Below are 26,056 nucleotides of genomic sequence, written 5' to 3' on the forward strand. Positions count from 1 at the left end.
GTGGGATAGGCTTGGTCTGATCTGATGGGATAAGCCGAGGTGATCTGGCCATGCAAGGTGAGATGAGACTGGATGACCAGGCTTGATGAGATGAGCCCGGGTGGCTGGTGGGATGGGTCTTGCTTGGCCTGATGGGGTGAGCTCGGGTCAGAAAATCTGTACACACTCAACAATAAAATTTCAGTAGGGCGTCGGAAGGGTTTTCAATGTGTTCACTTCGCGCTCAAGTCAGTACTGGGTTCACTAGGTAGAGAGAGAATTTACTAAATACAATATAATGCAATATCTCATGTAACAAAGTAATGAGAAAACCTGTGTAATTATAGAAAAGAATATGACCTCGATTATGGTGTCTGGACATTGTTTTTTATTAGACATCTGCCCACACCCTATCCTTTGTCAGTAGGCATGGCGACCCATATTATTCTAGTCTTGTCAAGGGTACTGATTGTCAAGCCAATGATTTCGAGGAATGGTGACCAATACTGACAGGCCCGTCTCCTTGCGATCGGCCCAAGTGGGAAAGAACCCAATCTAGAAAGATCTTTCCTTTTGAATAGGTGAGATGAACCCTGGTCGAGGAGATGAACTCTGGTCGGGTGACCTGAACCATTGTTGGGGAAGATGAATTTTGATCGAGCGAGATGGCCCTAGTAGAGCGAGATGGCCACTGGTTAGGTGAACTAAACCCAGGTCGATCGGGGCGAAATGACCCTGGTCAGGTGACCCGAACCCTGGTCGAGCTAGATGAACCTTGGTCGGGTGACATGAACCTTGGTCGAAAAAGATGACCCTGGTCAGGCGAGAAGACCCTGGTCAGATTCATCATCATCATGTTTATTATGGCTATTGAGCAAAGTTATAGTTTGTATATGATAACGAAAATACATTGAATGATAATAAACTGTAGCGGTCAAATCCAATATAAATATCAATGTTAACTTAGATGCAATGAAATTAGACTGTGTTTGGACATACATTTTTTTTCTTTTCCGTTAGATTAATTAATTTCTGATTTAGTTATAACTATATTGCTCTTTAACACCATTTGTTCATAATTTTGTGTATGGTTCTGCTTTATTGGGAAGTTATAAATTTTGATATTTAACATTCGATTAAATAATATAAATAAAACATGTATCCCTTATTGTCTGACAATTTTTTATAATATTTTATTTATATAAGTGTTACGTTTTGACAAATACAATAAATGTCACTGAAATTAATTCGATAATGAACCAATATTACAAAATTGATAATAAAAATAATAACAATAATAATAAAAATAATTTAAATAAAAATAAAATTTGAGTAAAAAAAATGTATAAAATCTTGTAAAAAAACAATGTATCAAACGATACAAATTCACTAAACAAAATAAATAACACTTTTATATTAAATAAATGTCACTGAAATTAATTCGATAATGAACCAATAATTACAAAATTGATAATAACTGTAAGACCCTGTAATTAATTATCCGGTAATTTGGCATAATTAGAATAATTATTGAGTTGTAAATTAAAATAATTATTTATGCCAAATAAATTCAAGAAGTGTGTTAGAAATATGTATTTTAAAATATCAGAGAATTTAACGATATAAAATACATATAGAGTTTAAATAACACACTAGATCAAAATAAATATAGATTGGGATAGATTGGCTTGAGTTACTATTTTAGTAACCAAATACACAATATATATAAAAATAAATATATATATATATATATACACATCCACACAACTTACCTTTAAAAGAAGGAAAAAGGAAAGAGAGAAGAAGAAAACCCATTTCCCTCAACCCAATTCCCGTCACTTTCAACACCTTCAAATTTGAGAAGCCATAACTTTCCCGTCCGGCGTCAAAATCTCGAACGGTTTGAGGGGTTTTCTTCCTTACTTCAGTAGCTTCATTTTGAACCATGAATCGCTACTTTTGATGCTCGTTTCAGCCCAAATCGAGGCATGTTCGTAGCTGCTGCTGTTGGTTCGATTTAGGTGAGATTTAAGTTTAGTTCCTTGGAATTTTGTTGTGTGTTGGAGTGGGTTTTAAGCCTTGTGATTTCCATTTAACTCCAGCTCGCTTTCTGAATTTTTCCAGCTAGTTTTGTGAATTTTTCAGCTCGTGAACAGTAACTCCGACGAGTTTCCAATGGGTTATCGCCTCGAGACCGCTAGCGACTAGAGTAAACTTCAACCTTGTGAGTTCCTAGTCCGAAATTTCAGCTTCTAAGCGTGATAGTAGGCTGCCGAAATTTGGATTTTTACCCATTTCGATTTAAATTGTTTTCGTCGTTCGAATAGCGTTTTATTGACATATTTATTGGATAATTGTTGTAGGTTCGGTCATTGGAAATCTTCGAGGTATATTTTGGCGATCCTATTAATTATGTCGAATTGTTGTGTTATATTTAAAGAAGTTATAGTATGGTTGTTATCATTGGAATTAATCTAAGGTTTATCGAGTTGATAATGGTTGGAATGTAAATAATGATGAGTTGTGGAATTATTCGGCTTATTTTATTATTTTAGGCTAAGAGAGTTCAGTTGATCATTCTTGAAGATCATTTTTGTGGTATAGGTATGTTACAGCTCGGTAATATACGACGGTAAAACATAAATTATGTTTAATTGTCATTCTGTGTTACATGGATCGTGTTTATGATTTATTGACTATTGTAAATTCTTAAATGCCTTCGTTGTGATATATGTTTATTATTATGACATATTATTGGCATTTAGCATCGGGCATACAATTATGACATTCATGTTGAGTCCTATCGTTCTTGTTAGCCATTGTTGATATCCGTTGTTATCTGGCACTGTTGTTTATCTCGGGATCATTGTGTGGCTGATAGGCCTATAAACATGAGACCGTAGATGTGATTGAACAATCCCGTGGTTAGTGCAGTCTTTTGAAGTGAGCGTTGGGGTTGTGTCATCTAATTCGTTATGTTGTACCATCCTGTTATATCGTATCAGCTGTATGGAGGCCGAGTCAGTGGTGTTATTTCAGCACAGCTTGGCATACCTCGCATACTTGGAAGGGCGGTTTAGCTGTATGACGATGTAGCTCTCCTGTGTTGTTGCTCGAGCATTACTCCAGTTGTTATCGTACCGTTTGTTGGCTCCTGTTATCCCGAGTATTCCTTGAGCCTTTCATGCATTGCATATTACATTTCATTATATGATTATGCATGATTTATGTTATTGTTGGACTGTTTCATACCAGAATCCTAACCTCAGTTGCTTACTGGGGGGCTGCTGTGGTTGTTTTTGGGCACCATGGTAGATCTCCCGAGTCGTTTTGCAGCATCAGGCCGAGGTTCCGCCAGTGGAGCTCGGGATTGAGGTTGGATTGCTTGGTTCTGTTCAGTGGAGTCTCCCAGTTAGTCTATATGTATGTCTTAAGTTTGTTTCAGTCTTGTAATTTACTTTATTTGCCGGGGAGATGCCCCGTGTATTTGTAGTAGTATTTGGTTGTTTTGTGACGTTATGAGTCGACTCTGTGATGTTTATGATCTGGTATTTGATAAGTTTTAATTTCTGTTTAGTCCTGGCCAGTGCGGCTATAGGTTGTTTAACTTCGGTTTTGTTTTAATGACTCTACTGGGAGTATATTTTGATATAAATTGCTGCTTAAGTTTTTCGGGATGTCTTATTTACGGGGATGTCATGCCGAATTCTAGGCCCTGAGGTCCGTTTTAAAATATTTTAAACCTTTTTCCGCTGCAGTTTTAAGTCAAACCATTATTGTTAGATCATTAATTGTCATTAGAGTAAATGGGCCTCACAATAACAATAATAACAATAATAATTTGAATAAAAATAAAATTTGAGTAAAAAATATATAACACTTTTATATTAAACAATACAAATTCACTAAAAAAAATATATAACACTTTTATATTAAATAAATGTCAGTGAAATTAATTCGATAATGAACCAATAATTACAAAATTTATAAAATAATAACTATAATAATAAAAATAATTTAAATAAAAATAAAATTTGAGTAAAAAAATGTATAAAATCTTGTAAAAAAAAAAAACAATGTATCAAACGATACAAATTCACTAAACAAAATACATAACACTTTTATATTAATTAATTATTAAATTTAACTTAGATGCAATGAAATTAGACTGTGTTTGGACAAACATGTTTTTTTTTCTTTTCCATCAGATTAATTAATTTCTGATTTAGTTCTAACTATATTGCTCTTTAACATCATTCGTTCTTAATTTTGTGTATGGTTCTGCTTTATTGGGAAGTTATAAATTTTGATATTTAACATTCGATTAGAAAATATAAGTAAAACATGTATCCTTTAAATATTTATATATATATAATTGTTGATAAAGTTTTTAATAATGTATGTAATTTACACCCACCAATTATCTGACAACTTTTTATAGTGTTTTATTTATAAAAGTGTTATGTTTTGACAAATACAATAAATCTCACTTAAATTAATTAGATAATGAACTAATAATTACAAAATTGATAATACAATAATAACATTAATAATAGTAAAATAAAATTTGCCTAAAAAATTGTAAAAAATCTTGTTTAAAAAAATATATCAAACGATACAAATTCACTAACACAAAATACGTAACTTTTATATTAATTAATCATTAAATTTAATTTAATTGTTGAGGATCGGGTTGAGTTTAGAAGGGGGGGATTGAATAAACTCAATGGCAAACTTAACCGATTTTTCGAAATGATGTGCTAGAATCCTGTTAAAGATACTAGCAGATTCTTGTTCAAGTTTAAAGACCAGCAGATTACAAGATAATGTGCGGAAACGATCTGTTGGTTAGTAAGTGAAAAATAGTGAAACAGAAAAACAGTAGATGGCACAAGGTTTGTTTCTGGAAGTTCGAAGATGAATCTTCTACGTCTCCCCTTCTTCTGTTTCCAGAAGGTATCACTAAAAGACTTTGGTGAATACAATACAACAGTTGTACACACCCACTTCAACAGGACTTACCCTTCGCCTATCGAAACTCTTAGTTTTACAACTCAACTTCTTTAATGATCTTAAGTTCTGGAAAAGACTCTTTTCCAGTTACAAATTCTTCTATCAATGAAATAGTGAAGTGAATAGCTTGAGAAGATTTAACGAAAATAGCTAGCACAATATGATCTCAATGATCAAGAGTATGCAATGAAGCGTGTGCTGCTTTTTCAGTGTTGAGCTTTTGGGATGACTGAAAGTTCTAGCGATGCTCAAATGATATTCTTTGATTTAGATTCGTTCCCCTTCTCTCTTGAAAAGTGCTTCGTCTCCATATATATAGACTTTATCCAACGTTAAAATCTGAATGGCTCTTTTGACTTTTCAGTGGTTCAACTTTATTGCCGAAAATGGACCCTGCAGAATACATCAAAGCAATCAGTCTCAGTTTATACTAAAAATGGTAAACCGTCTTAAATGTTTTCGTACAACATTTAATGGCATTTAATGAAGCAATAAATGCTAGTATCACGTTAATAGATCAACGGTAATATTTAAAGACTTTGAGATACGCAAAATTCTGTTAGTGTATATATTGAGTTTTGTATCCCTTCTAGTTATGATTTTAGCTAAGAAGCAGTACTTGACAAGTGCTGCTACTGGTCTTTAGCTCGATACAAGTGCTTCTGGTTTTCTGCTATTTTACATCTACTGGTTTTGTACTAAGCCAGCATCTACTGGTTTTTACTAGCATCTTCACTTTTACTAGCATCTCCACAACAAATTTAAGTCTAACAATTTCCCCCTTTGTGGTGATGCCAAAACCTAGATGTTCCTTAGACGTTAAGATGAATAGATAAAACAGATTACGAAGCAGATAAAAACAGTTATTATCCAGAAAAATCACGTAAAGCACAAATTAGTTAAGACAAGAAAATAAAACTAATTTGTTCCAATATCTCCGAAAGTAGCTTCATCTGGATTTTGATCCCTTCCAGAAGAACGAGGTCTGCTGCTACTCGCTCCAGTTCTATCTCCAGTTCTATCTTCTTCCCCCTTTTTGGCATCATCGGCAATGACCCTAGCAATTAAGTCATCCATTCGCCCAGATAAGTTGCTGGTTCTGGTTCAGCAGAAGGTCCTTCTGAAGCAGTAGATTGATCTGTTGGCCTTTCTTCTGGTTGCTGCAAATCAGCAGCAGGTTCAGGTATGGCTTGTGGCTCAACAGTAGACGGTGAAGTATGCAACAAAGTTGCCATTTCAGCTTGATGAGCTTCTGAAAAATGCTCAAGCTCTGGAAGAGATGAAGAAGCAGTAGCCGTAACAGTAGCAGTGGCAGTAGCAGTTGCAGATTCTGGAATGGATTGGACTGGAGGATGATCATCAGAGGTAGAAGTAACGGGCATTGTGTCATCCTGTGCTGCTTGAGTCTGCACAATCGATTCGATCACTTCATCAACCGATGCCAGATCATGAACAGAAATTAGAGAGGATGATTGAGTAGGAACTTCTTGAGGTGCAGGAGTACTAGAGACCTTGACTTCAGAAGAAGCTTTGGCCGGTTCCTCAACTGACTGAGTCTTCAAAATGGTGGGGACAGTGGTGACACTGAATTTTGGAGGCTGAGAAAAGGCCTTTTCCTTAGTAACAATTTGCTCAGATAGAATTGTCAGCTGCTCCGACAAAATTTGAATGCCATTCTGATCATGAAAAGCAGTAGGACCAGTAGAGTCAAAATTTGACTTCAACGTTGTTAGAATGGTGTCTATCTTCTGTTGTTTGATTTTATCCAGAATGTAGCTTCGGCGATTGATGGCTTCTTGAGCCAATCGTCAAAGAATTTCATGTCTTCTCTGGTTGAATTATCAATTTCTTCCAGATGAAGATCAATTGCTGTTTGAATGGTTGATGTTGCCACCGGTGACTGAGACAACTTAGTAATCTTTTCTTTCCCTTTTTCAGAAGTAGCAGGGACTACTGGTTTAAAAGCAGAAGAACCAGTAGCAGATTCTCTAATGACCACACCAGAAGTTGGTCTGAAACTTGGAGCAGTTGAAGGCCCTGATTCAACGGCTTAACTTTGGTGGATGGGACAACTAGTGGAAAAACTTGTCGAAGAGGAACATTCTCTAATTCAGCAAGAGCTGCTGTTTTCTTGATGCGGATGGTGGTGCGAGGCTTCTTCTTGGATGGGGTGGGAGGCAGTGAAGCTTGTTGAGTGGGTGCTGCTGATTCTCCAGATTCCGTTTTGTCAGAATCAGACAAAACCACAGCTCTTTTTCTTTTGATTTTCTTCTGCCCCTCAGTCTGAGATTCTCCAATCTCCTTCTTTATGGCCACAAATTCACCAACTGTTGGCTTTGGCCTTAAGGCAAGCACATTATCAGCATAATTCATGGTGACCGAAGAGCCATCCTCTTCTGTTGTGCCAGGAAAGCCAGCATCTTTCAACATCTTACTGATTTGCACAGCAAATCCAGTACCTTTCCTTAGAATCATATCCTTCATAATTCAAAACAGAAAGCGACCCCAATCCACTTTCTTTTCTGAAGTGATGGCCACCATCACTTGAACCTTTTCTTTGGTCAGTTTGTCGAATGTTCCAGCCTTAACCAACAAGGCTTTTGCCACGATATCAGCGAGTACCTGGTACTCAATTTTCAGTAGCTTCTTGAAGCAGGAAGGTGAGAGCTCTTCACCAGTAGCTGAAAAGATGGTTAAAGCAGTAGACATTTCTTCCTTTGTGATATCCGAAAGCTCAGAAGGTCCAGAAATCGGTAGAAAGAATGTGGAATTGAGAAATGCAGCATCAATGGAGATTGATGCATCTCCCTGTGTATAGTTAATCTTTCCTTCGACAACTTATGCTTTGGCATAGAAATCTAGAAGAGCAGACTTGTAGATAATAGCATGCGACTCCAAGAATTGGCGAAGTCCATATTTTTCCAATGATTTGAACATCTTAACAAGGTTCTCATCCTTAATGGTGAGAACAGATGCAAAATTCACCTGATAAGCATTCAAAGTATAAGCTGCGTCCATTTCTAAGTTTGAAAGAGATTAGAGGTATATTTGCAGTAGATGCGAGAAAGCAGTAGATGCAAGGAAATAATCTGAGTTCGTAAAGGGCAATGAAAGAAAATGAACGGTTAAAAACAAAATGTACATCCGTCAGTAAACATAGGGACACGTGTCGATATGTTTAAGGTTGATATAGAGAGAGAAACAGGTGTGTCAGTTACTCTACTCATTTCAAATTTTTTTTTTTTAAAAAAATGGCGGGCTGTCCGAGGCGGTTGCTAAAAGAAAAACAGAAGAGAGTTTGTCGTTTTATGGTAACGTCTACTGCTAAAACCAGTAGACTTGTTGTTTTATCAAAAAGACAGACATTCTATCTGTTTTCTAAAAAGGATAAGAAAATCTTAGTCTGACTCAGATACTGTTCCCCCTCGATAAATGCAACTAATAAATGCAGGGATATGATATCTGAGAACAGGATGGATAAATCTTGGAATACGTGTAGTCAGATCGCCGTCTCTTTAGTTTCCTCGAAACTCTATATAAATGCCTGCACATTCACAAACTAAGTCATTCATTTACTAAATTAATTCAAATGATAGGTGTGGATGATCTCTCGGAGTCTTCTCAAGAGTCAGAATCAGCAGAGGAATTCCAAAGACAACTTGAAGTCTTTTGTAAGCAGATGTTTGAAGACATCTTTTTCCAATACATTGGTGCTGGCAAGACCCAAGCTTGCTGGATTCTTTTCGAAGAAGACCATCCTTTTCCAAGTTTAAGGATTAGGAAGAAAATCCTCAGTTTAGAAATCCTTATAGTCTTTAGATATGTTTCTGCTGAAGTACTTTGCAACAAGAAAAGTACTTCAAGCTGCTGATATCCACAAATGTAGTAGATAAACTCAATGTAATGCTTCTGGTTTTATGAAAGAATGTTCTTGTTTTTGACATATTTTGTTTATCTACTGCTTTTAATGAATGTTAGACAATAATAATGAAAATAATAAAGGATAAGAAAAACTTAGTCTGTTTAAATCAGAAGACGGTTCTGTAGACTTGAGATTTTTCACTTCTGCATCGTTCAATGTACTGGAATGGTTTCTAATAAAATTTCAGTTGAAGTACTTGGTGTTCCTTTATTCTTTTCTGCAAATAACTCAATGTCAACTGAATAAAATAAATAACTGATAGATAATGAGATAAATTCAGAAGGAAGTTGGTCGTCCTATGATAGCTTCTACTGGAAGATAAAGAATGCCTTGTTTTGTTAAAAAGACAAATCACCTTCTGCATCTGACAAAAATCACATATAATCGAAATAAAGTTCCCCCTAAATTAATGTAATTATTAAATGTCACATCTTGGTAAGTGAACCGTCGATGGCTTGATTCAGAACGCTTCGCATTTCACGCTAAAGTTATGATTACCTCGATCTCTGGAACCTGGTTTATCATCTATAAATACAGGCATAGAGGTTAGCCATACAGTCACTTTTAAACAAAATGGCAAGAGAGAATAGTCCTGATTTGGCCGAGGAGTTCATGAAAGAGGTGACCGCTGCAAGGAAGCAAGCGATTGAAGGCAAGGTGCTGGAAAAAGTACTTGCCACCTGGACTAAGATTCAGGAGCTTCAGTCCGCCTTTGAAGATGGGTTGTTGGCTACTACCAAACAGCTGGTAGCAATGGAGAAGTATTATCGACGTCTCCATAGTGCTGACAGCGAAGACGTCTTCTCTGATGATGGCGTCTACCTCCTCATGCTTTTAAAGGAGCAGAGGACTCTGAAAAAGATTGCTTTTTCAGAGGAGTTTCTACGTACCTCCACCGGAGAGCTGACCACTTGGTTGGCATTCTGGAGGGAGTACGTTAAAAAAGAAGTAAAGAATGTACGCCCCCGCTTTTATTATTTATGAAATTTTATATTTTACTGATTGTCTCTTTCGCTCAGCTTTTATTTTCTGCAAACTAAGACTGAACAACCAAACAAAATTAAGCCACAATATATATAACTGAGATGAAGATAACAAATAATTAAGTTAAGTCTATCAATCCAAGTGTATTTCGAAAATAAGAAAACTTATTCTCAGGCAGAGGTTTCGTAAATATGTCTGCTGCTTGCTGATCAGTAGGAACGTATTCCAGACGAATGTTCTTCTTTTGCACATGATCTCTAATGAAATGATGTCTGATATCAATGTGCTTAGTTCTGGAATGGAGTACTGGATTATGCGATATAGCAATTGCACTGGTATTGTCAAAAAATATAGGTGATTCAGAGGCTTGGACTCCATAGTCTTTAAGTTGTTGTATCCAAAGTATTTGAGAACAACAGCTTCCAGCAGCAAGATATTCTGCTTCTGCGGTAGACGTGGCTATGGAAGTCTGCTTTTTGCTCAACCAGGAGATCAACCTATCACCAAGAAATTGACAAAAATCACTTGTGCTTTTCCTATCCAGTTTACATCCTGCATAATCAGCATCTGAGTATCCAATAAGATTAAACGACGAGTCCTTGGGATACCAGAGGCCTACATTTTGAGTTCCTTTCAAGTACTTCAAAATACGTTTAGCAGCAATATAATGAGATTGTTTGGGGTTAGATTGAAATCTCGCACTAATACAAACAACAAACATAATATCGGGTCTACTGGCAGTAAGATATAACAATGAGCCAATAAGACCTCGATACTGAGTTACCTCTACTGGAGTTCCCCCTTCATCTTTATCAAGTTTGGTAGACGAACTCATAGGAGTGGAAGCAGCAGAACATGCTTCCATCCCAAACTTTTTCAGTAGTTCCTTTGTATACTTAGCTTGATTTATGAAGATTCCAGTATCAAGTTGCTTGATTTGAAGTCCTAAGAAAAATGTTAATTCTCCCATCATGCTCATCTCGAACTGTTCCTGCATTAACTTAGCAAACTTTGCACATAATTTGGGGTTAGTTGACCCAAATATGATATCATCAACATAAATCTGAACTAATAATATGTGCTTGTTTTTGACAGGGTAAACAAAGTCTTATCTACGATACCAACAGTGAAATCATGATTAATAAGAAATTCTGAAAGTGTGTCGTACCAAGCCCTAGGTGCTTGTTTCAGACCATACAATGCTTTGTGTAATTTAAAAACATGATTCGGTAACAGATGATCAGAAAAACCTGGAGGCTGTTCAACATAGACTTCCTCTTGTAGTAAACCATTGAGGAACGCACTCTTCACATCCATCTGATATACTTTGAAATTTTTGAAAGCAGCAAAGGCTAAAAATATTCTGATAGCTTCGAGCCTAGCTACTGGTGCAAAGGTTTCATCATAGTCTATTCCTTCTTCTTGTCTGAATCCTTGTACAACCAGTCTTGCTCTGTTTCTTACAACTGTTCCTTCCTCATTTAATTTGTTTCTGAATACCCACCGGGTTCCAATGACAGCTTGGTGAGATGGTCTAGATAATAGAAACCAAACTTTATTCCTCTCAAATTGATTCAGCTCTTCTTGCATAGCTTCTATCCAACTGGGATCCAGAAGAACTTCTTCAATCTTCTTTAGTTCATCTTGAGAAATAAAAGCAGTATGCATATATTCATTCATCATCTGTCTTCTGGTCCTTAGCGGAGCTGCTGGATTTCCAATCACCAAAGATGGAGGATGAGATTTTCTCCAAATAGAAAGATTTAGATTATCTTCATACAAAGCATTAGATTGTTTTGGAATATCAGCTGCTGGTTATCGAAGTTCAGTTGCTGGTTCTGGAATGTCAGCTGCTGGTTCTGGAGTGTCAGCTGCTGGTTTTGGAGTGCCAGCTGATGGTTCTGCTATATGAATGTCTGGTTTTGGATTTTGAATATCCTTAACACTTGCTTCTGCATCATCTTCCCTGTCTAGTTCCAGATGAACCATGTCTAACCTGTTACTTAGATTAGATATGTTAGTAATCTCGGGAGCACTGCTGTCTTCATCAAAGACAACATGAATAGATTCTTCAACATTGAGTGTTTTATTATTGAAAATTCTAATTGCCTTACTAACTGCTGAATATCCAAGAAGTAAACCAGTGTCAGATTTTGAATCAAATGCAGCTAAATGATTTTTACCTTTATTGTGCACAAAACATCTACAACCGAAAACATGAAAGTAAGATACATTCGGTTTACTTCATTTCCATATTTCGTAAGGAGTCTGATTGTTTCTCTTATTGATCATTGTTCTGTTTTGTGTGTAGCAAGCAGTATTAATAGCTTCTGCCCAGAAGCGCTAAGAGATGTCTGCATCTGCTAGCATTTTTCTAGCAGCTTCTTTAAGTGTTCTGTTTCTCCTCTCAGCTACTCCATTTTGTTGAGGCGTCCTGGCAGCTGAATATTCATGATGAATGCCCTGTTCGTCTAGATATATCTCAAGAGCCTTGTTAGTAAATTCAGTACCTCGATCACTTCTGATTCTAATGACAGAGAACGATTTCTCATTTTGAATCTTTTTCAGAAGTTTGATCAGAAGGCTACTGGTTTGATCTTTTCCAGCAAGAAAGATTACCCAAGTAAATCTAGAGAAATCATCAACAACAACAAGGGTGTATCTCATTCCCCCTAAGCTCATGATAGAAATTGGACCAAATAAGTCCATATGCAATAATTCTAAACATCTTGAGGATGATTTGATGCCTTTATTTTTGAAACTAGATCTTACTTGCTTACTAAGTTGACATGCAAAACATACATGATTCTTAACAAATTTTATATCTGGCAATCCGTCGACTAAGTTCTGCTTTTTGAGATTGTTGATAGACTTGAAATTCAGATGATTCAACCGCCAGTGTTTATCACTTAGAGATGCAACTAAACATGTAGGAGCAATGATATGATCTATGTTCCATGAAATTTTATAGGTGTTGCCTTTTCTAACTCCGGTTAGAACAGTAAAGTCATCAGCATTTTTGACTGTGCAAGTGTGCTTCTGGAATGCTACTGAAAAACCACTATCACATAATTGACTAATACTGATCAAGTTATAACAAATATTTTCAACTAATAGCACATCCTTAATAGTGATGTTACCATGGATAATCTTACCCTTACCCATGGTTCTACCTTTTGAGTTGTCCCCAAAGGTTATTTCTGGACCAGCACAACTCACTATTTCTGATAGTAGACTTTTCTGTCCAGTCATATGTCTGGAACATCCACTGTCCAAATACCATGTTGAGCTACTGATCTTGGTTTTCTTTACCTGTACCTGCAAACACAAATTTTATTATCTGGTACCCAATCTATTTGGGTCCAAGCCTTATTAGTCCCTTTGGAACCCACATTTGTACAATTCTTGTACTTCGGGTATCCATGGAGGTGTGTGCAACGAAGTGTCTGTTATTTCTCACATTATGCATCTTAAAAAGTTGTTCTTCCCTTCTGTTTCTATTGTCTGTCCTGTATCTCTTTTGAACAGGTCTAGAATTGTAGTACTGGTAGCTGTTAACCTTCATAGAAAATTGTCTTCCTGAGTTGAATCCTCTACTGGATCCAGAACTCTGGTCAACTCTTTCCTTAGGTTTAACATAACCCAGCCCATAATGCATCCTCATGTTGTTCATCTGTTTTACATTCCTCTCAATTGAAGCAGTAGGTACTTCTGGTTTCTGTACCACACTGGATTTCACAAAGTGAATGTACTTCCCTTTGCACATATCCAGTTTTGGCTTAGTATTCGTTTCAGAAGTGCCGTCATTATTACAAAATCCGAGACCACTCCTGTCTCCAGATTGTTTTTGTAACTCTTGCATCTTTTCAAGTGAAATAGAGGACTTGTTCCAAGCATTCACCAGTAGCGATAGCTTTTGATTTTCCGAAAGCATCGTCTGGTAATCTGCTATTACTCTTTCATTCTCAGTTTTTAATTTACTCATCTCAACTTGTAGATCATTACAGCTGTTTACTTGCAAGTAAGTTAACTTACTGTTCTGATCTCTTAAGTTCTGATTTTCAATTTTAACTTCCTCGAATGATTGAGAAAGTCTAGAATACTCTTCTACCATGTCGTGTAATGCATTGACTAAATCAGTGCGTGTAAATTCATCAGAGTCAAAGTCAAATACCTCTCTGGATGTCGAGGTTGACTCAGTATTTGCCATCAGACATTTGATCTCATCTTCATCACTTTCACTTGAATGGCTTTCAGAATCAGAAGATTCAGAACTTGAGTCTGCCCATTTGGACTTACTTTCTTCTGCAATCATTGCCTTTCTGTCTCTTTTGGTCTTTTTATCATTGCGTTTGACACCCTTCTTCTTCTGGTCATCCTTCTTTGATTTTGGACAATCAGCAATAAAATGTCCAACTTTTCCACAGTTAAAGCATGCCATATCACCAGAGGGTGATTCCTTTTTGAAATTGCGGTTGGGACTTTGAAATGTTCTGTGATTCTTTTTCATGAATATGGAAAACTTCTTAACAAATAATGACATTGCGTCATTGCTTATCTGTTCAGCACTTCTCTCAGAAGTATTCTCTATAGCAGTAGCAGATGATGAACTTGGGACAACTATAACAGTAGTAGCTGCGAGAGCTTTGGTTGGTGGAATTGTTAAGGGCTCTTCTCCACTTCGAACTTCAAGTTCAAACTCATATGCCTTCAGATCTGAGAACAAGTCATGCAGTTCCAACTTGTTTAGATCCCTGGAAGCTCTTATTGCCATCGTTTTGACGTCCCATTCTCTGGGTAGGGATCTCATTACCTTTAATGCAACTTCCCTGTTGCTAAGATCTTTCCCAAGAGCTGTGAGTTCATTGACAAGGCTGCTGAAGCGTTCATCAAACTCTTTCATAGTTTCTCCAGCCTTCATCTTTACATTCTCAAACTTCTGCATGGCTATAGAAAGTTTGTTTTCCTTAGTTTCTTCATTTCCTTCACAGATCTGAATCAATTTTTCCCAGATTTCCTTTGCAGTAGGACACATCTTAATTTTGCTGAAGGTATTTTTGTCGAGTGTCTTGTACAGAATGTCCTTCGCAACGTTGTCAAGATTGGCTTTCTTCTTGTCCTCACTTGTCCATTCATATCTTGGTTTTTCCAGCATCTGAGGTGCGCCTTCGGTGATAGCAATAGCTGGATTTGGCTTTAAGATCTTTAATGGACCATCTGTGATGACATATACCACATGTCAATATCTTGAGCTGCAAGATGAGCTTGCATTCTGATTTTCCAATCATCAAAGTCTTCTTTTGAGAACATTGGAATTTTGCTGAAGTGAGCCATGTCTGTTAAATATTTTTCAGAACAAGAATAACCTGCTCTGATACCACTTGTTGAGGATCGGGTTGAGTTTAGAAAGGGGGGTTGAATAAACTCAACGGCAAACTTAACCGATTTTTCGGAATGATGTGCTAGAGTCTTGTTAAAGATACTAGCAGATTCTTGTTCAAGTTTAAAGACCAGCAGATTACAAGATAATGTGCGGAAACGATCTGTTGGTTAGTAGGTGAAAAATAATGAAATAGAAAAACAGTAGATGGCACAAGGTTTGTTTCTGGAAGTTCAAAGATGAATCTTCTACGTCTCCCCTTCTTCTGTTTCCAGAAGGTATCACTAAAAGACTTTGGTGAATACAATACAACAGTTGTACACACCCACTTCAACAGGACATATCCTTCGCCTATCGAAACTCTTAGTTTTACAACTCAACTTCTTGAATGATCTTAAGTTCTGGAAAAGACTCTTTTCCAGTTACAAATTCTTCTATCAATGAAATAGTGAAGTGAATAGCTTGAGAAGATATAACGAAAATAGCTAGCACAATATGATCTCAATGATCAAGAGTATGCAATGAAGCGTATGCTGCTTTTTCAGTGTTGAGCTTTTGGGATGACTGAAAGTTCTAGCGATGCTCAAATGATATTCTTTGATTTAGATTCGTTCCCCTTCTCTCTTGAAAAGTGCTTCGTCTCCATATATATAGACTTTATCCAACGTTAAAATCTGAACGGCTCTTTTGACTTTTCAGTGGTTCAGCTTTATTGCCGAAAATGGACCCTGCAGAATACATCAAAGCAATCAGTCTCAGTTTATACTAAAAATGGTAAACCGTCTTAAATGTTTTCGTACAACATTTAATGGCATTTAATGAAGCAATAAATGCTAGTATCACGTTAATAGATCAACGGTAATATTTAAAGACTTTGAGATACGCAAAATTCGGTTAGTGTATATTTCAAGTTTTGTATCCCTTCTAGTTATGATTTTAGCTAAGAAGCAGTACTTGACAAGTGCTGCTACTGGTCTTTAGCTCGATACAAGTGCTTCTGGTTTTCTGCTATTTTACATCTACTGGTTTTGTACTAAGCCAGCATCTACTGGTTTTTACTAGCATCTCCACTTTTACTAGCATCTCCACAACAAATTTAAGTCTAACATTAATCATTTAAGAAGAAAAAATCTCAATATCTAATCAGATAACTAAATTGAAATCGATGTTCATTAATGCCACATAATCAGATATCTATATACTATATAAATATCTCAACAGTTTGAAAATTTTTAGACCAACTTCAAATTCATTATCATCTAAATATTTATTTTCAAAATCAAATGTGTACAATAATGGAAAAAGACAATTATATATCAATAAGTTTGTTGAAGTAAAATCAAAAGGATGTAAAGATACAAGTAATAATACTTTGACAAAAAAATCATATTGGACAAAACAGAATTCAAAATTGATTCGAAAACTCATAGTAGCTGATGATAAGGTAATAATCATAACTTTACATAGATAAAAAAAAGTAATGCGATTGAATTCATAAAATGAAAACATTATAATGATAAATGAACATTTTATATATATGTAGGGACAAATGATACATTGTCTTCTATTTTCAAACATCATCGACAAATTCCAAAATCAATTGCTCAGAAGATATCAAATGTTTGAAATAAATGCGAGAAAAATAACTAAAAATTACCCAAAATGTCAATGAAGACGTTGAACTAGTCATTCATACGAATATTATATGAAAATTTAATTTCAAATCATTTGCAGAAGGAAAAAGACAAGGTTAAGTATTGTTAAGTATTGAGAAAAATAACTAAAGATTTGTTAAGCATTTTCTAAATGTTTTGCATCATATGGAACTAAAGTTAAAATTTATATAAACAGATATAATTTGAATTCTGAATAAGGTCAACCACGTAAGTAGTTTCTCGAGTGAAGGAAAAAGACAAGTTTTTAGAAGAGAAATTGTGCTCCTCAATATATAGTAAATTTCATAAAAAATTTAAATATTCAAAATTGATAATTAATTCAATATAAAATATATGGTGCAGACTAGAGACAATAACATTAAGTTTATGGGAAATTTATTATAAATGAAAGAAAATAATAATGCAACTATAGCATTTTTCAACACGAGATCAACATTTTATCTAGATGATGATTAAAACCATGAAATATTTTACATACTTCGTATTTACAAAAATATATATATAAATACGTAAATAAAAAATTATAATTGTCACACAACTACGATCATCAGCCACAACAAGAATGCTACTAAATCCTTATCGCAATGAAACAATAGAGATGAAAGCATCATAAACTGTTTAATTTATTTATCAACTAACTAGATGACACTAACGTTTATTGAAGTCATTATTACATAAAAATACATAAATAAATTTACATGATTAAAAAATAAGAGAAAAAAATTTTCAATTAATTTTTTCAATTCCGAAATTGAAATTGAGTAAAGTTATTAAAAATTGATTGCAACTAACAATTTAAATTTATTACAAAAAATGATATTAAACATGTTCATCAACAAGTCGAAAAAAATAACAACAAAGAGAAAATGTAATATATGTAGATAGACAAGTAAATCGAAAATTCAACTAAGATCATCGTTGAGCAATTAATAAAACACAAAGAAACACTTTTCATAAAATTCAATTGTTTCGTTAAAATTTAGGCAAATATCAATAACTAAGTAACAACATAATCAAAATAACACTAAAATATAAAAATAATATCAGTATTAGTAAAATTTTATGTACAATTTATCATGACTCCAAATTTAAAATTACAAATAAAATTAAATCTTAATTTCTTATCTTAATACAATTGCAGAATATTCTCTATTACTTTGAAGAAAAGATATCAAAAGTGGAAAACAAAACAAAATCGTGGTACAAGACATACAACAATTATATGAAAGTTTAATCAAAACAACTAATGGAGACAGTGTCCCAAAGTGTTTGGACATCAAAATCAATATAATTCTGAGGCAAAACCATTGATTATATCATGTAAATCAAACTACAACAAAAAAAAAAAAAAAGAGAACACAAAATAATCATAACTACTATAAAATTTAAAGTATCTCTTATGTAATCAGATATTGTTAAGGCAAAACCATTGATTATATCATGTAAATTAAGAAATCGATAATAATATCTCGGATATGGCCAAGTATAATCATATAACTTTTCATAAGTATTTTGGCATTGAATCAAATATCTGCAAGTTAATTAATGAGAAAAAATTTCATTAATTAGAGCATATATTCAATAGATAGTAGAAACAAATAGCGCTAGTTTGAAAATGAGGCCATGTAGTTCAGCTAAGTAGGCTTCATTTGTCAGCACTGAAATAAATTGTAGCCATCAGAAGACACCACAATTGGCTTTTCGCCTTCAGACTCACTTCGGCATTGCGAATTCCAAATCCCATAATGCTCGGTCGGGGTGCTACTGTTACTACTGGAGAAGCTGGATAAACCACAGATGTAAAGGCAGAACAAAGAATAAGATAGCAAAATTTATAAATCTGAATAAGTTGAGCGGGAGTTTCTTGAAGGTTAGAAAATTTGCAGACCTGCAACTGTTGAATTCGGTCTTGCCCCAAGGGAAACTTGAGCACTAGGGGAAGTAGATGGCAAGGAAGCTCCTTGAAACAAAAAACAAATTAATAGAGTATCAAAATAAAGCTTATTAAAGTCGCTTGCTGATTTTTCTTGCTTCATTCTTTACATTTTTCATTCTAATATTGTATGCCACCTTTTTAAGCATCAATTATCTATTTTTTTCTTAAGTTTAGGAAAATAAATGTTGCATTAGACGTTTGGTTTTTTATTCCATTCATGTAAGAAAAAAAGAGAATGGAATTAAATAATTTGATTATGAACTGGGCATTGAATTAAAAGCAATCCAAAATCTTAGATTTCAAGATGGTGCTGCATCTTCTTTTCTGTAAATGCGAATGGCGGTCCTTCATTTATAGGAAGGAATTAAATAATAGTTTAACATACATACCTCCGCAAATAGAAGGGTCTATTTGGAGATTGCACAGCTGAGGCAACTCTAGAGCAAGCGTTGTGTTGATAGGAAACGAACTCAAGGCAGACGGGTCATTGAGGAATGGACAAAGGCAAGTAGGCTTCTGGCCGTAGAGTTGGTTAAGACTATCACAACATGACTGCATTGGTGAAGCTGCCACGCCTTGCACGAACGGCGCACATGAGGCTAAAGTTAGCAAATTCAGCCCACACTCAGCAATTGTGTTCTGGGCAATGGCCTTTAGGGAAACACAATGGAGAAACACAAGAAAGAGCGATGTGGGAAAAAGAGGGAGATGAAAAGGCATTGCACAAGTTAGGTCGGTAACGCAAGTTTTGTTTGTGAGTTTTGAGGCGAATTCGCCATTGATTTTCATGTTAGCTAAATAGACGAAGAGTGCATTTGTTGGGCATGAATTGCACAGCCATGCAATAGGTGTGTGATCCCTTGACACACTTTTGTATGATCTCTCTCAAGCTACTGTCTAGTTTTCACTACTTTTTTTCATTTATCTGTTGTGTCTATCATTCATATTTTCAGGTAAAGAAAATGTGTGGGATATGAAGTTTAAAAAAACCAGACTGCTCATTTAAGTATCTGTAGAAATATTCATTCAGATAAAGATTTGTCATGCGTATTGATTATGAGAAGTTAAAAAAAAATCGCAACTCGTAAAATTGGTTACAACTTGTATGTAATTAAGAATGTTACGAAAAATGATACAGAGAATATCACAAAATATTTGGACCCTTAAACCATACACGTATGTGTGATTTAATGAGGTTCTATTTCCACCTCAACTATTGTATTCTACAATTATTTATGGACAATAAGAAATTACGTGTTTATCAGGATAATGAAATTATTATAATTATTGAATAATAAAAACATTTCATGTTCTATTAAAATAAAATAAGGACTTCAGTTTTTAATTAATGATTTGTATGATATTTTTAATTAAAATTTTAATTATCGAATTAAATTTTTATAGAATAATGAGCATTTGAAGGAGCAACGAAGGGCTTCAAATCCTTTACTACACTTCTTGCTACACCAATAAAACCATTTTTCCCTAATTAGTTGTTATTTGTTTGTCAGCCTTTATACCACTTTACAATTTACAACAATAAACCTTAATAAAGGTAGAAAATTTACTTAAATCTTCAGATTTAAGCAGCAAGCTGTGAGCTCTGCTTCTCGAATGCCTTTAAGGTAATTTTGGATCTTTCCAAACTGAGATACGTGAACCACTGTTTATAAACAGGATTGACTTCCGGATCTTTTAATTGATTTTCAAGAATCTCAATTTGAGATTTTATTAATTTAATCTTCTTTTTAAGTTTCAACAGATAATTTGCAGATGGCATGATATAATCGAAAGGTGGATCATAAATATAATCGTATGACATAAACTTACATAAATCTTGATGAAATGAAGAAACTTGAAAACTGAAGAACTGGAGAAAATTTAAGAACTCTTATTATCAGAGAGAGTAGTAGATAATTTTGGTGTGTGGATCACAAAGGGAATCCACTCCTTAAATAACCAAAAAACTAAAACAGTAGTTCCACCTTCTACCTATAAACACATGACACGTAATACCTAAAAGATAAGCGTAAAAACTTAATAATACACAACAATAATGCATGACTTTTAGTCGAGACACAGTTCACAAAGATCGTGACTTCCAGCTCACACATCCATTGTCTCATGCATTCAATAATGCAAATATGTCTTCACCCTCATATGGGTCCTGAGCATCTTGTAGATCATCTTGATCGGTCATCTGTGTATCATCTTCCATTTTTTCCTTTCCTTTTGAGGAGGTTGATTCTTGAGTGGATAGATTTGACTTTTCACCAAAAACTTCTGTGAACATAGAAGTAATGGTATCCTTGTCCAAATGTTGAAAAAGTTCTTTTAGCAATGTGGTTTGTGTTGGGGTGTCATGATTCAAATTCCTAATAGTTTCTCTGGCAACTCCCAGAGCTGTTACTCCCCGTCGATCATAAACTTTGCCTTCTGCAAAGAAGTCTTCTTTTCCCCACCATTTTATAAGAATTTTTCTAATTAATACAGTATAGGCAAATTTGATTTCAAACTTTTCTTTAGTCAGGTCTTGCAGTCCATATTCCCATCGAATAATCCAGGGAACATTATAATTAATGGCAAATTGAATCATGGCTGTTAAACCATCAAACTGGGTATTGGCATTTTGGAACTTAATCCATATGTTCTTAACATTTCGTGGAAGGATTGAGGGCATTACCCCCCATGAGAAGAAAAAAGTTTTGAACCATGTAGGTATGAATTGATGAATATCATCTAATTGAAATTTCATCCACCAAGAGTGTTTTCTTTGAGAATTCTCATATAATACAATGGTATCCCAAGCCATAATATAATTATGATAATTAAACATATTAGGCATTGCCTGAAAAGTGTTTAATTGTCTGGCTTGGCTAAGAGGTAAACCCCAATTAGCCGATGGGATAATCTTTTTTATTATCATTTTAGAGAATGCATAATCGCGATTGCGATCCATATGTTGAATTTCAATTGAGCCAGTTTCTACTAAAATTGTTTCAAAGTAGTCTCTGATTTTTCTGCCCAATATGGGTTGTAAATTTTTAATTAAATAGCTTTGAGCTATATGAATAAGTGATAGACCTTTAAGGTCTTTATCAACAGGACAACAGTTAAGGCATCCTGAAATTAGATAGGGATATTTTAATTCTTCTTTTGATCCCTTTAAGGCAAATATGACATTATTATAATAATGTATTTCATATGCAGTAGGATCTTCTGCAAATTCTTTAATTGGATCAAATTTTTTTTCTTCTGTGGTAGCCATATTAGGCTGATGAATAGTGGCACCTCTTTTAAAAGGTGGTTTATTCATTGGCTTCTTCCCGGTGGCTGGTCTTTTTAAGACTGTCTTCCAAGGCTGATCCCTGCAAGAATTCTCTAGTTAGAAAGTCTGGTAAAGAATTAGATTTTTCAGATATATGTTTAATATCAAAATCAAAACAAGCTAATATGGCTTGCCATCTAGCAAATATTTGTTTCGATGCTATAACTTTAACATCTTTTAAAAGAATATCTTTGGCAGATTTGCAATCAACTCGTAATAAAAATTTCTTATTTAAAATATCACTTTCAAATTTTGTAATACATCTAACAATTGAAAGAATTTCTTTCTTTATTGTGGAATAATTCTTTTGTGTATTATTCCAAGTTCCAGAAGTATATCTGACAAGAATTTCTTTAGATATATTATCTATTTTTTGTTTAAGTATTCCTCCATATCCAATATCAGAGGCGTCTGTTTCAACTATTTTAAATGCTTCAGGATTAGCAATAGATAAACAAGGGAGTTCTTTAACTCTTTCTTTTATTTTTTGTATTGCCAAAGTATGACTATTAGTCCATGGTTGAGGATTTTTCTTCAACCTTTGAAATAATAATTTACAATCTTGTGCGAGATCTTTATAAAAATCTCCTATATAATTAAGACTTCCAAGAAATCTCTGTAATTGATTTACATCAATGATTTTATCAGGAAATTTATCAGCAAAAACTATTGCTCTTTCAATAGGAATTATTATTCCATTTTCAATATAGTGTCCTAAAAATTTTATCTTAGTTTGAAATAGTTTTACCTTTTTCTGGTTTACTGCTAAACCAGCTTTTTTAGTAACTTGAATAAAAATATTAAGATGTTTAAAATGCTGATCAATATTATCAGAATAAATAAGGACATCATCTATATAGACTATAATATAATCAATATATGAATTATAAATTTCATTCATTATATTTTGAAATTCCATTAGAGCATTTTTTAATCCAAATGACATTACATTCCATTCGTAATGTCCAAATGGTACAGTAAAAGCTGTTTTATATTTGTCTTCTTCTTTTAGAAGAATTTGATAAAATCCTGATTTTAAATCGAAAGAAGAAAATATTTTTCCTTTAAATAATCTATTTAATAGATCTCTTTTATTTGGTAATGGATGTTTTATCCATTTTAATGCTTTATTAAGCGGTTAATAACAAGTCTAGGAGCTCCTTTTTCTATTTCAGCTGCATTTTCTACATATAAAGCTGGACAACTCCAAGGGCTATTACTTGATCTAATTAAATCCTTTTTAAGAAGACTATCTATTTCTTCTTTGCAATAATTTAAAAGTCTAGGTCTCATAGCAAAAGGCTTGCTTTTGTAGGAATTTTATTCTCATTAAAATCATCAGTATAAGGAAGACTAACTTGATGTTTTTTCCTATTCCAAAAGGCATTAGGAACATCTGCACATATCTCTTTAGATATGGTTTCTGAAATAATTTTTATTTTTTCTTGAATTTTATCAGAATTTATTTTTTCTTTAATATGTTTAAAAAGAACTCCATCTTTTAATGAAGTAACAAAATTTTCTTTATTAGTTACTATTTTTTGCAAAATATTGATAGATTTTGAAACTGGTATTGTTGTAAATGGAAAGAATAAATCATTTCCTTTGATGTTGGTATATAACCCTTTTTCATTAATGAGAAACAACATTTGGAAAAATGGAGTTCCTAAAATAACAGGAGTAGATATATTTTTAATAAGAATAAAAGTTGTATTTAAACAAACTCCAGAATTACATATTGCTACATCAGACAATTTGTAATTAACTATGAGAGGTTGCTTATTAGCAGCTGTTATAAACTGAGTGGTCTTTTTATAACATTTAGAAGGAACTATTCCTTCACTGATGCAATTTACATCAGCTCCTGTATCTAATAATGCTTCAATCGTAATTTTAAATTTTTTATTAATAATTAATGTTACCTTTGAGTACCATTTTTGAGAAATAATCTGATCGATTTTATTGATCCAAATCATTTGATTTATTTCATTATCATTATCCTCTTTGGGTAAAAATTTCTTCTTCTTCTTCATCAGAAGTGGAATATTTTTCCCAAATATGATTAATATTAATACTAAGAGTATTTACTCTTTCTTTTAAATATTTGATCTCAGATTTTATCTGATCTATTTCTCCTTTTAATTCGGATATCGTAGGTTCTCTTTCTTTTTGTTTAGCTTTTTTTAATATTTTATTATAAGAATATAATTCATATTCTTGTACCGTATTTTGTACAAGTTTAGTAGGCTTATGATTTGCCATATTTAAGTAATGTTCTATAGCTTTTCTTTTTTCTATAGGATCTTTTATTTGATCTATAAGATCTAAAATGAAATTTTCTTCATTTGACATAACATTTATTTCTAAGCCCATAAAATTTATAAGACAAGTATCACAATCACAATGTGGTTCACAGATTTTATGTTCTGATATTTCAGAATCATTATCTGAACTACTATTAGAATATTCAGAGAATTCATTATCAATAATATTGATATAAAAATCTTTTTGTTTTAAATTTTCTTCTTTATTAAGAAGAATATTTATCAATGATTCTTTTAAATCATTGTTTATATTAAGATTATTAATCTTTTTCTTGACATAACACTTATTAGCCTTATGTCCAATTTTTCCACATTTCCAGCATACTGGAACTTTAGTAGAATCATTTTTTATAAGTTTTTTAAATCTTTTCTTTGAATATTTTTTAGATTTTTCTTTATCTTTTAGATAATGTTTCTTCCTTTTAAAAGGAAATCTTTTTCTTTTCTTATCTCTTTTAGGATATTGTATTGGTTGAAAGCCTATTTGCTCACAAAAGTCACCAATAATATTTCGATTTTCTTCTTTTTGCATATCAAGCTGCCTTTTTAACTTGATATCATTACAAAAAGTTATACCTTCTGCAGTTATTTCTGCAGATAAATCTCCATAAGTAAGAATACTCCAATCTATAGAGTTTTTTGGAGATTTAGATTTTTATCTATTTTTAACTCTTTCAGCAAAAAGAACTGGAAGTCCAGAAATAAATTTTTCTTCCCAGAAATTTGCATTGCAATCATTTCTAGTTAAAACTTTTGTCATAAACACATCTTTATACCATCTAAATTCAGATAGTGTTGGACATCTCAAATTCATTAATTGTTCTTGAGATCTATCTAATTGAAGTTCATTAGCTCCAATAAAATTAGATAGAATGGTATAAATCAGTGTATTAACTACATCAGACTCTTCTCTTCCATTAAGATCAATTATAGAAGAGTTAATAATTTTATTTTTTGCATCTTTTGAGAGATAAAAATCCCACCAACCTTGAAGTTGGCTAGTAAAACCAGTAATAATGGCTTGAGCAATTTGCCTATCATTATTACATTTTATTTTTGCGGCAGAAGAGTATATTAACATTTGTTTAATAACAGTTTTAATCTGATATTCAGATTTACCATCTATATTCCATTCAGTAATGGCTTCACCATTAAACTGAACATAATCTTTCTTTTCTTCAATTTGAAGATCAATAAGTGTTGCCTTTTTATAAAAAGGTTTTACAATTGATATTTTATGCATTTTATTAATCTGCATTTCTTCTTCAGAAGAACTTGAAAATTTTCAAGTTGTTCATTTTTGGTAATTACCGAAATAGAACCCTTTTCTCTTATATTTATTTTTTGTAATCTGTCTATTAGACCTTCCATAAAATTTTCATCTTTTTTAGAACTTGAAAGAAATTTTTCTTGTTTAAGATTAGGAGGGGGTTTTATCATCAAAGTTTTTGAACTTTCTCCACAAGAAATTACTTGTTTAGATTTAGATAAAATCTCTTCTATTCTTGTAGTTT

General features: G+C 33.6%; 1 protein-coding gene and 1 long non-coding RNA gene across 4 annotated transcripts in view; one reads left to right on the forward strand and one right to left on the reverse strand.

The window, feature by feature from the left end:
* Nucleotides 1–1,751: 1,751 nt before the first annotated feature.
* LOC142529526 (uncharacterized) overlaps nt 1,752–26,056 on the forward strand; it is a 116,483-nt gene continuing 92,178 nt past the window's right edge. Inside the window, exons 1-5 of one of the 3 annotated variants that reach the window (XR_012815917.1) lie at nt 1,752–2,000; nt 2,125–2,188; nt 2,343–2,366; nt 2,535–2,583; nt 3,295–3,402. This is a non-coding gene — a long non-coding RNA (uncharacterized LOC142529526). Of the gene's footprint in view, nt 2,001–2,124; nt 2,204–2,342; nt 2,367–2,534; nt 2,584–3,294; nt 3,510–26,056 lie in introns of those variants that run through there. The other 2 variants (XR_012815919.1, XR_012815918.1) reach the window with 2 other exon arrangements.
* On the reverse strand, nt 18,600–19,679 carry LOC142529336 (non-specific lipid transfer protein GPI-anchored 10-like). Its single transcript, XM_075634850.1, has 3 exons — nt 19,280–19,679; nt 18,843–18,914; nt 18,600–18,736 (listed from the first exon to the last, which is right to left on the reverse strand). Exons 1-3 carry the CDS (start codon nt 19,677–19,679, stop codon nt 18,600–18,602), a joined length of 609 nt encoding a protein of 202 aa, XP_075490965.1.

Source organism: Primulina tabacum, chromosome 16 (assembly GCF_025594145.1).
Source record: "Primulina tabacum isolate GXHZ01 chromosome 16, ASM2559414v2, whole genome shotgun sequence".
Classification (NCBI taxonomy): domain Eukaryota; kingdom Viridiplantae; phylum Streptophyta; class Magnoliopsida; order Lamiales; family Gesneriaceae; genus Primulina; species Primulina tabacum.

Coding starts and splice junctions, on each gene's coding strand:
- LOC142529336 (XM_075634850.1), bottom strand. CDS start 19,679: ATGAAAATCAATGGCGAATTCGCCTCAAAACTCACAAACAAAACTTGC. Junction 18,915..19,279: donor AGACCCTTCTATTTGCGGAG/GTATGTATGTTA, acceptor TTTTGTTTCAAG/GAGCTTCCTTGCCATCTACT. Junction 18,737..18,842: donor ACCGAATTCAACAGTTGCAG/GTCTGCAAATTT, acceptor TGGTTTATCCAG/CTTCTCCAGTAGTAACAGTA.